Source organism: Ictalurus furcatus, chromosome 3 (genome assembly GCF_023375685.1).
Source record: "Ictalurus furcatus strain D&B chromosome 3, Billie_1.0, whole genome shotgun sequence".
NCBI lineage: Eukaryota > Metazoa > Chordata > Actinopteri > Siluriformes > Ictaluridae > Ictalurus > Ictalurus furcatus.
Window position 1 is genome coordinate 13294907 of NC_071257.1, and position 13560 is coordinate 13308466.

Consider the following 13560-nt stretch of genomic DNA (forward strand, 5'->3'; position numbering starts at 1 on the left):
ATACCCTTGTGTTTTGTTATTTGTCTGGACTATGGCAGGCACATGCACGAGTGTGTGTGTGTGTGTGTGTCTCAGAGGAATGAGAATAGGAATGAGAGTGTTTATGTCACAGTCATTTCTGCTCGAGTGCTTATGTGTAATTGAGAGTAAGCTAATCACTGTTAGTATATGTACAAATGTGCAGTAGTGTGTAACTATTTGTGAGACAGGCAGTGCAGTGATCGTGCGTGAGTGCGTGTGTGTGTGTGTGTGTGTGTGTGTATGACTGGCTGAGCATGAGCTCTATTTTGGCTGCTGATTTCAGTCTGAGGAGTCACTGAGAACAATATGAAGAAAGAATACCTTAGCCTTTGTCCTACTGCACTCTTTTGTCCTATTCCTATCTCTCTCTCTCTCATACACACACTACTAAAAGAAGAGGTGACTATCGACTAACAAGAACACTCCATCATTAAACAACAAGCAGGTTAAAACGACAAAAATAAATAAATAAATAAAACTTGTACAAATATAGTAATGACACTGAGCTACACCACTGCTCTACAGGGAGATTCTACTTTGAGTATTGTATTGAACTCGTATAGTCAAAACACAGCAAGCAGTCCTGGTGAACAGTTTCCACTCTGCCATCCTGAGGGACATTTGAGTAAAAGCATCAGAGAGACTTAGAGATGACCTGTACGCTCACGTGCAGTGTTGCATCAATGGCCGAACTGTTCACCCTATGTTTTGGGTGGAGCAGGTCAGAGTGGACAATAGAAGGCGAACTGACAGACAAACCGGGCAAGGGTTGACCTTAACTTAAACAAAGCTCCCTTCCCACTCTTACTTCGGCACTTCCTTTTTCATTTCCTCTCATCCACCTGCCAGTCATGCAGATGACAGAATCATAATTACTGCTCACAAGGCCTAAATCTCTGTTGCACTTTATGCATGAATTATATTTTTGTGTAAATCATTACATGTCCAAAAATAAGCAAAAATATACGCCCACATGAATAATAACCCACATTTCTAACATATAATATTAAGAGTCGAAATGTTGAGATGATGCTGAAATTCTGAATGCAAAGTCGGTAGTAAATTAATATAAATGAAAAGTAATATTAAGACTATGATAACAAAATGATTAGGACTGTTAATTATATTCCAATCATTTTAGTTTCAAGGCTATAATTATGTTATGCTGCTAATTGTTATGCTATGCTAATATGCTTTTTTTTTAACAGTTCTCAGGGCAGTCACAGCATTTCAGATGTTTTAATTTCCAAAGAAATACATGTATGAGTCGCACTGGTGGCCTTTTGCTAATTACTCTGCACAAAATGAAGCCCACAGTGATATAGTGCCTTTCAGACTGATAGGCACCCTTCATAAAATGAGCAAAAACGCTTCAATATAAAATAAATATTACACACGAAAATTCTAAATTTCCACTCAAACTATTTATTTCTTCTCATCAAACTATTACTTCATTCTCATTATTTTTAAATAATAGCATTTTTTTTTTCTAAAATATATTTGAAAGAATTACTGACATTATTTTTCATTTACTCTCACTCCCCAGGACCTCTGCTTTTGCCTTTAACTATGTCCTAAGCACCCATGTGATATATGAGGTTGCAGACACGTACAATCCCCTGTATCATGAATTACCATCAGGAAAACCAAAAAATTTAAAAACTTTCAAAACAAACACATGGTTGTTGACCACAAATCAGCAAACAGCCATAAAAAATACATAAGCCACAATCATGGCCATATCAAAAAAGTTTCACATGTATGAACCAGTTGGAAATTTCCCATGAGCACACTGTCCCTCCCACACAACGAGGAAGATGATGACATGGGGTGGATGAATGTTTTAATTCTTGTGGTTGTCAAGTTTCATAATCAAATGTTAATTGCCTCCATCGTAACAACGTGCTGTTTGGAAGCGTTGCGAGAAAGAAGCCCTTCCTAAGAGCATCTCTCTCAAAATCAAACAAGCATCATTAGAACTATACTTATCGTGTCTTGTGGTCAGATGAGAGCAAAATCAACACCATGTTGCGAAATCAACATCATCAACATGTTTGGTAAGAACAGGGGACTGCACTTGGATACCAACAGTAAAACATGGAGGCGAATCAGTGATGCTTTGGGGCTGTTTTGTGACTGGTGATTCAGTGGCTCTTGTGAAGACTGAGGTCATCATAAAGTCCAGGATACTTCAGGATAAAACCTAGCTACCTTTGCCAGGAGGTTCAGACTTGGCCTTAGCGACAGCTTTCAACAAGATGATGATCCGAACATACTTCCAAATCAGCACGGACATGGTAAATGAAACACAAATTCTACATAAACATGTTTTGCGATGACCATCTAAATTGAAGAGGAGCGCAGACATGCACAAACCTAAGAATATAAAAGAGCTTAAAATGTTCTGTAGGGATGAGTGGACCAAGTGTCTCCAATGTTGTTAGGCATGAAAAGATTAGAGTGGGCATATCAAAATACTAATTATACAGGTGCCAATCATTTCGAAAAGACTGATGTACTACCTATATTATTTTGTGCTCATTTCCATGAAAGGTGCCCACAAATTTGGATACCCTAATTGTTGCATCATTTTTATTTTTATATATATATATATATATATATATATATATATATATATATATATATATATATATATGACAAGCAGGGAAACACCATATCTACAGCACACTTTTGGAAAACCAAAACAAGAAATGCATTCTTTAGCTATACATTTTACGGGATTGATCGCCACATGAATCCCTCCCATGCTTCATGAGACATTTCCCAGAATATTCTTCAGTTCTGCTCTTTCATACGGAGTCCAGTGTTTCTTTAACACACAAGACAGAAGCCTCGCCACAGGTGGAACCAAATTCATAGATCTTTCCGCTGAGAAGCCTAACCGGGTTAATCTGGACACGGAATCCGACAGATTATGCTGAGCATAATCTGCATGGAGTTCCAGAGAGTAGTTCGCCATTCTGACCCCACTTCCACACTTAATCTGGAATAATCCTACCTGCCTCAGCCTGCTCGCTGCTATGAAACCTGACAGGTATAGCAAAGGAGTGGCTAGGAAAAAGCATTTACTGATTACTCCGCCGAATCATATGGTGTTGTTTAGCAGCTTATTCTAATCAGATGACTGACATTAGCTACGATTAGGGAGTAAACCTTTCCTTTTTCGGTGGTTGTTGGTTGTTTTTTTCCCCCTTTTTCCCTTGCTCACGTTGGTTTTCCTTTCTTGTGCTTGGACTAATGCTATTCATGTGAAGCTTTTTGTGAAATGAAAAAAATTTTATAAAAAAAAAAGACAAAAGCCTTCTTCGTTTTTTTTTTTCCCCTTCAGGCCAAATCCAAAAAAAAAAAAAAAAAAAAACAGGATTAGTCAAACTGGGGAGTATCAGAGCTGACGCTTCTCTAACGTATTACTGACAAACTGTATAATATAATTAAAAAAATTTAAATGAAAACACACAAGAAGAGATGTATGTCAAGCAGTACAATTCAGTATGTGAACTCTTGAAGGTGTATGTATTGGTTCTTCAAATAAGTAATACACATTGTGCTCGTAGTGAGGCTGGCTTAATGAGCAAGAGACATATAGTGTGCTGTAAACCCATGTCTCTAATCTCCAACTCTGGCTCTTCCTCCTTCTCCCCCTGGTGCGAGGGTCTCGGTGTTGGATGCCGCGTTCCTGGGCGTCTGCCTGAAAGACTGTAATTAATGGAAGCAGAAGTACGGCTGTTGACCTTTTCGCAGGTGATCGCTGCTGCTGCGATGTTCATTAATCTCTGAGAGATCGCTCTCCTGATGACGGCAATTACAGGCGAGTGGCTGGCTAGAGCGACGGGGGGACGGCCACAGCGGCGTGAGTCATCTTCAACACAGCTCGCGCTCTCGTGCGTGTCCACATACACACACACACAGAATCTTCCTACTGCACACAAATCATCCACACACTGGCCGTCTACTGTTCATGTCACCCGCGTATTAGCTGGCATTTTGTGGCATTAGAATAATAGTAGGATTTGCTGGGTTTTCGAGATTATCAGCAGTATCATTATGCTGCCTGCAACACGTTCACCACTCACAGTGATTCTTATGTTACATAAAGCGCACTTTTGTTCAAGTCTTAGTGCGTGTAATGAGCAATTTATTGATGCAATAATAAGTCTAAAGGCTAATGCGTTTTGGGTGGATAATTCTTTACACTCACTGTGTTGGTTTGGATTTTACATGTGCTGTATGCTACACATTTTTGTAGCTTATTATAAATTGTGCAGAGAGTTGATCTTAAGTATTTACCAGAACCAACATTATTCTGAAATTCTAATTTTTCAAGTAGATCCAGCCTATTATATTACTCTTATTTATATTTATGTCTTAACTGCCAATTACAGGCCATTAAACCTTAAACTGTTACAGGAATTTCAATCGAATCGAACCAGCTAATATTCCTGTGAGAATTGTAACATCAGTTGTGTTGTATAATTAGCCAGAATTACGTTGAAACTCTGTTTTTTTTTTTTTTTTAACAAAGATTAAAAACAAATCAGGACTGAGATCTATGTTAAGAAGCAGGCTAATTGAAATGTTTGTGTTATTCTCTCCCGCTCTCGGTCTCTCTGCCGGATCCTCACACCGGCATAATTATTTGCAATTTGCCTAAGACATCCATTTGCTGGGACGTCGAGCATGAAAAAAAGAAGCAATTTGGGGAAAAATGAAAATGCCTGGCGGGGTTAGCCAAGGGGAAGTAACACGGTGCCAGCCTCGGGCTGAAGGCTGCCATCTGATAAGCGTTGCGCGACAGTGGATATTAACGCACCGTCACCAGGCCAACGAGCCGTGAGCTGTTATTGAGGGTGTGGACATAGTGTGTCTGAAAAAGCTTCTACAGGGTGAGATATGATATTTGCTCACAGTGATGCGAGTAGGGAAAACTTGGAGAGCTGCATTACCTGTGGATAGTTTAGGGGACGTTGTGTCATCACAACGTTGTGTTTCATCGGATTATGTGGAATACAGATCAGGTGTGGAGTGAGTGTATCTGCAGACCAGATGAATGACTTACCAATCAGCACACATGACCACGTCGAAGCGGCCCTCCATTGTGGACACATCCCGCTCACTGTCCCATCTCACCACCCTGAGGAAGAACAATTTGGATTATGAGTTTGGTGAAAATGACAAGCAGAGAAAAAGGAAAGGAAAAAAAAGGAACGAGAGATAATACTGTCTGTAGCTGACTTTTGAGACTAATGAATGAGTGATGAAGCACCACAGACAAGAGGGCGGAATGTCTTCAAAATTATACCCAGTACAGTCACTTTCCTACTCCTAGCACTGAGGCCAGGTTTAATCAAATCTTTCAGTCTCAGGTCACTGTACTTATATCCCACTAACTCTTACACAAAGTGCACTGTCCGTATCCAGATCGAGACAGTTACCACACCTGGCATTTTATTCTCTCTGCTCTCCCCTTTCCTTGTTTAACTACCTATCTCCACCTTCTGTGCCACGGTTCTCTCTTTTTTTTCAGGCAGGAGAATCTGATTATTAATTAGCTATTATTAACACTCGGTAAACAAAAATTATGTCTTGTGGAAATACAATCTCCTCTCTCAGCAGGGGGCCACACCACTTATTCACAGAGTTGAGAAAGAGAACCCCCCACCACCCCCCCATCCAATCATGCACGACCTTCACCCCTCTTAAAGCGTGTGCTCTGACAGGAAGCCTAATCTCTAAAGAAAACAATCAAAGTAATGCAGGCTAATTATACATTTACTCCTGCACTTCATCAGCCCAGGGTAAATATGGAGGAAGGAGGGAGGTGTGTAGAGAGAAGAGCGCTTAGATCACTGAATATCAAAATTATTTTAGGTGATAAAAGATTTGAATGGTGGCGGAATGCAGGCTGCAACCCTTGTTGTGGGAAACCAGGAAGATGAGACTAGGGATGAGACGTAATGCTTGAGATGTGCTTGAGAGCTCATAATCAAGACCGCTGATACATAGTTACGAGGACATCTTGGTTCAGAGGGCAACTCGAAGGCAAGTGACCCTATTCGGCACTATTCAGGGTGATTATATTAATCGATACAGGTAACCTACACTCATAGGTTCAAAACGAGAGCCACATTGCATAGCCACGCGGGCCGCAATTTTATTATTATTACCATTACTGTTAATGATTTTATGTAATGAGGATCATTATCACATTTAGTTGTTTGGGTTAGCATTTAATTATCATAGTGCAAGACACCAATATCAAAATCAATCACACTAATATGTTTTTTTTTAATTAGACATTATTAATTTTCTGACATTTCAACAACAAATTTAGGAAGAAACTAGGAAGAAAGCATTTTCCATCAACAAGGACTTCATTCCCTAATCTTAAGTCGCATAAAAACATATTTAAATAGCATCAACACAAATCTTATAAAACATAACATAAAACATGTTAAAGGATCTGTTTCTGTCACACAAAATGTTTTGAATATTAACGTTAACATGGTACATCAGGTTTGGGTTAGGTGGGTGGAAAGTTTAGGAATAAAACACTGTTATGGCTCCATAAATAAACATAATGTTACCTTTTTTTTTAAACACACACACACACACACACACACACACACACACACACACACACACACACACACACATATATATATATATATATATATATATATATATATATATATATATATATATATATATATATATATATATATAAAATAAACATAAACTAAACTTGCAAACTAAACGTAACAAAAACTGAATGCAGATTATAATGGTAAAAATAAACAACATTTTTTGGAGCAGTCAATACATCTAGTAGACAGTGAATAAGTGTGAGATTTTGTGTCAGTAACTGAGAGCCCACCTGCTGGACACGTCGTTGCAGGTGAACAGTCCGGCTCGTCTATTCCTCTCAATAACCCCTCGCACATCTGGAATAGAGGTTAAGGCAAACACTGTCTTCCACACACAACACACACTCCCTCTGAGAAACACATATTCATATGTCCCATTAGGTGTATTAATCTTTTACTATGGCCAGCTTATGGATGATTATTTGACCATGATCATGTGATTAATAATGTGTCCATTTTTTCAACATGCACATTATTTTTTCCATCATACATGCTCTCAGTTAGTTTATTCAGGCCCTACATATCATATCCTTCCCCCTCTCTTCTATCTCACTTCTGCTCACTCTCAACCTTACAGGTGAGTGCAAAAGCAAAGCTTCTCTGGAGACAATGCATAAGAAGGCTTTTAACATGTAGTCACTTCCCCCACTGATCCTCCACCCAGTGTGCTATACAGCAGGATTGATGGCAACCCATCTATTAATAGACTAGACCACAGTTTTAAGCTAATTCGATTAGGATTTCTGCCTCTTCACTTCCCGCTCGCTCTCACTGTGCACCAAACAGCCGTAGCAAATCCAATCTATAGCCGGGAGCACAGTTTCGAGGCTGTGTCACCGGCGGAGGAGAGCAGGGCAAGAAAGGCTGTGGAAGTGTGTCACACGGGTGCGATCAGCCGTTAAGGAGATAGAGTAGAGCTTACAGTGTAATCTCATCAGGAGAAGCCCACTGGGGAAGAGGTCAGAAATGCTGTGTCTCACACTGGCATCCACACATGTAGACACACACCCTTAAAACTCGTCTTATTTCCTCTCTGTGATGTGCACCAAAAAAATAAAAAATATACTCCTCTTATTTAATCCAAATATTACATACATCGTTTATGTTTATGAACCACTGACTGTCTGATGAGCCTAGATGGAAATCCACAAAATCCTGATCCTAATCACTTTAATTCCTTATCATATAATATCAAAATTATCTATAAAAATGGTCAGTATAATATATCTCGTTCATATGTAAACTGCATGTTCTCAAATTTACTGGTTCTGGTTCAACCCTGGTTCATGCAATGTCATGATCTGTAGCAAAAATCTGTAAATGTTTAGTGCTTAAAATATTCATTTTAAATCTGTTTTCATATTCAGATTTAAACCGGAAATGGGTCGTGGTCTATACAGAAGTTTTTTGGGTTTTATTTTTTCTGAACATTATCACAATTGCTTGAAAACACTGGGAGGAAAAATTTTCATTTATTATGTATTAATTTATTTATTCATAGAAATAAAAACTTTTCTACTGTTTGCACATATACAGTTTGTGGTAGAAATATGGTTTTATTTTCAAGCTTAGTAAAGCACTGTTAAAGTCAGGCTACTCGAGGTACCCACTGGTGGAAAAAAAACAAACAGTGCATCTCCAATTCGTATGTTAATAAACTTCATCTTTATTCCTCGAGCAGGGTTGCCAGGTCCTGCGTATACGCCTACATGTTACAGATGAAAAGATGAAAAAGATTGAGAAAAAGAATGCATCTCCTATGTTTGAACATTCTTATCTAGTTTTAAGTCTTTTTTTGTTGTTGCTGTTTTTAAATAGTAAATTGTTAGAGTGGGAATTTTGCTGAAACCTGACAACCCTCCACAATCCTTAAATTCACGTGACTTTTTTTTTTGGTTTTGTCCTGCAGGATCCCGATGCACATACCTAATCTGAAGCTGGCAAGTTCATCTACAGCTCATATCTAAATTCGCGTTCATTTCAAGCGCATTATCCATTCAATCTTCATAGTGTATTTGTTTTCGGTTACATTCCTAGTAGACATGGAATGCCATGGAGCAGAGTAAAGAGAGAACATCGGCTTCCTGTCTTTTATTGTACAACATTAATGTCAATCAATTCATGGTACATTTTCACTGATTTCAGTCATTCAAGGCTAGGTTAGTTCCAGCACAATGTCGAGTGGTTGAGCAAACCACAGAAGACAGCAGAGGACAACACCAGCCTCAGTGAAGAGTAAAGTCCATCACTTTCCTCATGGCATATTGTCTTTCTCAATGTTCTTCATACAACAAAGTATACAGTGAAGCTTCACTCAAGAAGACAGTCTTCACTGCTGAGAGAAATGCACCCAAACTCAAAACCAATTATGTTTGAAATACATTCGGCAGCCACATTATTAGACAGACATACTTTGTAGCCACACTTGCTGAGCATTTTGTAGGCACAGAATTAGTGACCCTAGCCCATATATTACTATGCAGTTTGTTAGCCCACTCTACCAAATGCAATAATCAAACTGATAAATGACTCTGATATGGTGGCTTGTTATAGTACAGTATGTGGTGTTGGGACAAATGTGTCAAGAGCAAATGCTTTGCTAGAAATTTTATTCACTGTGCAACTTGATGGCCACATTATTAGACTCACCATGTTATTACATCTTGAAGGGAACAATTAGAGATTATAAATGAGTATTCTAAACAGAAAGGAGTCCAGCTACTGTACCAGATCCTCTGTTGTTTCTCATCCAATCAACTCCATTTATGTAAATTATTTAGATGAAGGCAGCTTATAGAACCAGAGTCTAGTTACAGGGCTAGAGACATCCGGTCAGAAAACGGAGAGATTCACAGACTTTCATGGATTTTTTTCATTTTATATTCCGTCTCTGGTCTTAGTAGTGAAGTGATGACTTGGCTTGTTTAAACAACGACGGAAACAGAATGTTTATCAATGATTGGATAATGATAATGATTGCATTTTAGTTAGTTAGTTACAGTTACATTTATATAGAGCTTTTCTAGACACTAAAAACACTTTACATAGTATGGGGGGAGGATCTCCTCAAACACTACTAGTGTGTAGCATCCACCTGGATGACGTGACGGCAGCCATAGTGCACCAGAATGCCCACCGCACACCAGCTATTAGTTGAGAGGAGAGAGTGATGCAATCAATTCAGAGATGGAGATTATTACAGGGCCATGATAGAGAAAGGCCAATGGTGGAATTTCGCCAGGACACTGGGGTTATACTCCTACTCTTTTATAATGAGTGTCCTGGGATTTTTAATAACCTCAGAGAGTCAGGACCTCAGTTTTACGTCTCATCTGAAAGACGGTGCTGTTTTACAGTATAGTGTCCCCGTCACTATACTGGGCCATTAGACCCTACACAGACCACAGGGTGAGCTGGCCTCACTAATACCTCTTCCAGCAGCAACCTGAGTTTTCCCCAGGAGGTCTCCCATCCTGGTAATGGCCAGGCTCAACCCTGCTTAGCTTCAGTCGGAAACCGGGCGAGGACTGCAGGGAGATATGGCTCTGGCAAAGTATTTAATCTCTGCTTCAAGTTCAAAACAGATGTGTGTCATACATTCTGAGACCACGGCATTAGTCAAAAATTGGTAACATGAAGTGCCAGTACAAAGCAAAATCATTTTAAGTTGATGTGTCTTATACTGTTGCTTATACAGACTGGGTTCCGAACAGTCCACCAACCCAAAATCTCCAGCCAATAGTGGAACTATGGTCAGACATCGACAGTAACCCTTTATTAGTGTCGATGTCTGACTACAGTTCCATTTTTGGCTGGAGAATTTTGGGTTGGTGGACATTTCTGAACCCAGTAATGAGGCTCGTGTGTTTAAAACTCTCAGAAACATTGTTGTGCCTTGCACACACCACTGTTCTACAAACCACTGTGACAATAGGCGGGCTATGGTCAGTAACTATATGCCTACAACTTCAATGTATTGCCAATAAGTGTAGCTTTAAGTATTGCATCTAAAAAACATTTCACTTAATGTAGGTTTCTGCAGACCTGTCTCATTTCAAAACATCTGACTTTGACACAGTTTGGTTTGGCACACGTTGAGGAATCGCATTGCCAGCCTATTATGTGCTAAAAGAACTGCTATCTGAAACGTTTGGCTCCCGTCAATTTCTGCCTTCGGAAAAAAAAGAGCCTTAGAATGTACACAAGAGAATGTTATTTTTATGCTCCAGGGACAAGCTGCGTTGTTCTGGCTCCAATCATATCATCAGATCTATCAGTGCTCTATTATGGCAGAAACATCTCCTGCACAAAGCGCTGCCAATTAATGCTCTATCAACCCACCGGCAGCCTTTTCACTCTCTATAAGAGGAAATGGCTTAGGCATGGGCGCTGACTGTTGCAAGCATGTCTTTTCTGATTATCCATCTCAGCACCCTTCCCCTCCATTTGGACTCCTTTCTTTTAAACAAATCTCTCCTCTCAATGGAGAATTGTGTGCGATTTCGTGTCACTGCTATTGTTTGCCAAGCGCAGAGATTCAATAAAGACCCACTGTCATCACAGCACTGGCTTTTGTACTAACGAACACTGTAATTTTGACGTATTTGCCGTCATCTTGGTTGCCGATGCTTTTTTGTGGACCATGCTCTGGTGGGAGGAACAATGTTGGAAGAGGAGGATGAGATGTAGGAAGAAACAGAACTGGTCCAAACAGGAATCAACAATACTTGGGCTTTTAGTTACAGTTAATTTTCTAACTTAAGAGATGAGTAGAATTGTCATCAAATCATCATAATTTCAGTGTGCTGTGACACCATTGTTAAGGGAAAAAAAGAAATGAGTGGATTAACGTGCTTCTTTTGTCTGATCAGTTGTTTGGCTAACCAGTAATGTAAAAAAAAATATTTTCTTATAAATTAAAATAGAATAACACAATGTTGCTTTTGACAGCGCACTCAGCACCAACAAACCTTTTTCTTTTTCGTTTTTCACTCTGGGTTTGCTTGTGTGAATGATATCGGACATAACCAGCCAGCAACGTTCAGTCCTGCTAGCCTTATCCGAGTGCCAATTAAATGTTTATACCAATCTTAAACTGGTACCAAAACTATACCTTTGTTATTAGACTGGAGGCTCATTGAAAAAAAAAAGCAGCTCCAGTTTTCTGGTGCCAAAAGAGAGGCAGTTGTCTGGTGCAGGAGAGAAAGAAATTAGGATGCACGTTATATGGCATTAAAGAAAAAGAGCAGGTGAGCCCACACAGACGGCAGTTGCCTTTTGTGTACATGCGTATGTACATGATTGGCCACATGCTTGAGAGGTATATGTGATGTCAAGGTAATCTGAGAGAATGTTCATGTTTGCATATGAACAAGGACAGGACATCTTGAAAGGTAAAATGAGACAGCTATGGTGAAGTATGTAAAGGAAGCAGACACTAAGCATCTTGCTCCTCCCAACCGAACAAGGTGTGGGAGCCACCCTGCACTAAACAATACGCACAAACCATTTCTGTCGGGGCTTTTGCATTTTCGAAATAAAAACAGGTGCATGATAGCAGAAAATTGAAACATCCTCACAATCATGCGTGCACCCACTCACTCAAATACACAGAGATTGCTCAGTATGAGGAGGATACTCTCGATGGCCTTCTCATTCCCATCAGATAGCAGCACTTCCTTCACATCAGCACAAACAGCAATCTGAGGGGGGGAAAAATAGAGAGATGAAAACCAAGGAATTGAAACACAACAAAACACAAAACAAAACACCCTCCTTATACATACAGATACACACCCCTTGGAATTCTAAAATCCCCCCTCGATGCACAGACTACACTCTTTCGGTCTATCTCCCTCCCCCTGTTCTCTCTCCCTCCATCTTCGCTCATCCCTCCTCTTCTGTCTCTTGGCCCGTTTTTTCATTTTACGTCTGCATTATTTTAATCATTCAATCAAATCAGTCAATACTTTTATCATTCCCCGTGGCTGGGAGCCCTCTATCTTGCTATCACTCTGTTGGGTAATTGCATTGTGACAGGAGATGATGGCGAGCACCGAGCCTTTCATTTGCAGCGTGGTGTTTATCAGGCGGGGCCATCGCGCTCCACTGTCACTCCGCACTCGGCTCGCCAGGCCTGCCTGATGCCCTTCATATAACTTTGCACTGCGCTGCCTTCGCTTTTGTTCTCGCAGTCATTCCCCTTTCTTTGTCACCGTGTATTTCTTTATCCGTAACGTATTTTCATTCTGGTGGCCGTCTTTATCAGAAGGGTGTGTGTCGCTGTAGGTTTGAAGAGGAATTGTGTCCAGGGGTGGGATCAGGTGGATTTGAGGGTGTATATGTGTGCGACATATATATATATATATATATATATATATATATATATATATATATATATATATATATATATATATATATATATAATATCAGAATTTCTTGGGATATCAAAGTAAATCTAGATTCTTTATGTGTGGTTCGATATGCATTTAAGTGAGTTTTGTGCGTGCGAGAGACAGAAAGAGAGCGAGAAAGATCACACTAGAGAAAGCACAGATTCTTCAAATGCCAGTAAAAGGTCACATGATGGGCTGTGCAACAAGCAGTCCCAAGCTCAAACAGATCTACTAGCATGCATTTTGAATGTGGCCTTCGCTATAAATGTGAACTAGACAACGTGAGAGAGCAGAACAATATTGCATCCAGCTCTTTCCCTGGAAATATTTTTTGCTCTCTCAGTCTCTCACACTGAAAAGCATGAACAGGTCAAAGAAGCTTGCACCAGCAGCTGGCCACTCAGGCCAGAGACCAAGGCCCCAGGACTCTGAACCAGACACACGAGAGGAACATGGCATGTGGAGTGCAGAGCAGATAA

General features: G+C 39.9%; 1 protein-coding gene across 2 annotated transcripts in view; it reads right to left on the reverse strand.

Annotated features, from left to right (window-relative positions):
* The window catches only part of camkmt (calmodulin-lysine N-methyltransferase), a 115678-nt gene that overhangs the window by 13047 nt on the left and 89071 nt on the right, over positions 1-13560 (reverse strand). For both annotated transcript variants that reach the window (XM_053620834.1, XM_053620833.1), the window contains exons 6-8: positions 12325-12388; positions 6917-6983; positions 5099-5173 (exon numbers count right to left, since the gene is read on the reverse strand). In XM_053620834.1, coding sequence (XP_053476809.1) covers positions 5099-5173; positions 6917-6983; positions 12325-12388 — 206 coding nt within the window. The remainder of the gene's footprint in view (positions 1-5098; positions 5174-6916; positions 6984-12324; positions 12389-13560) is intronic.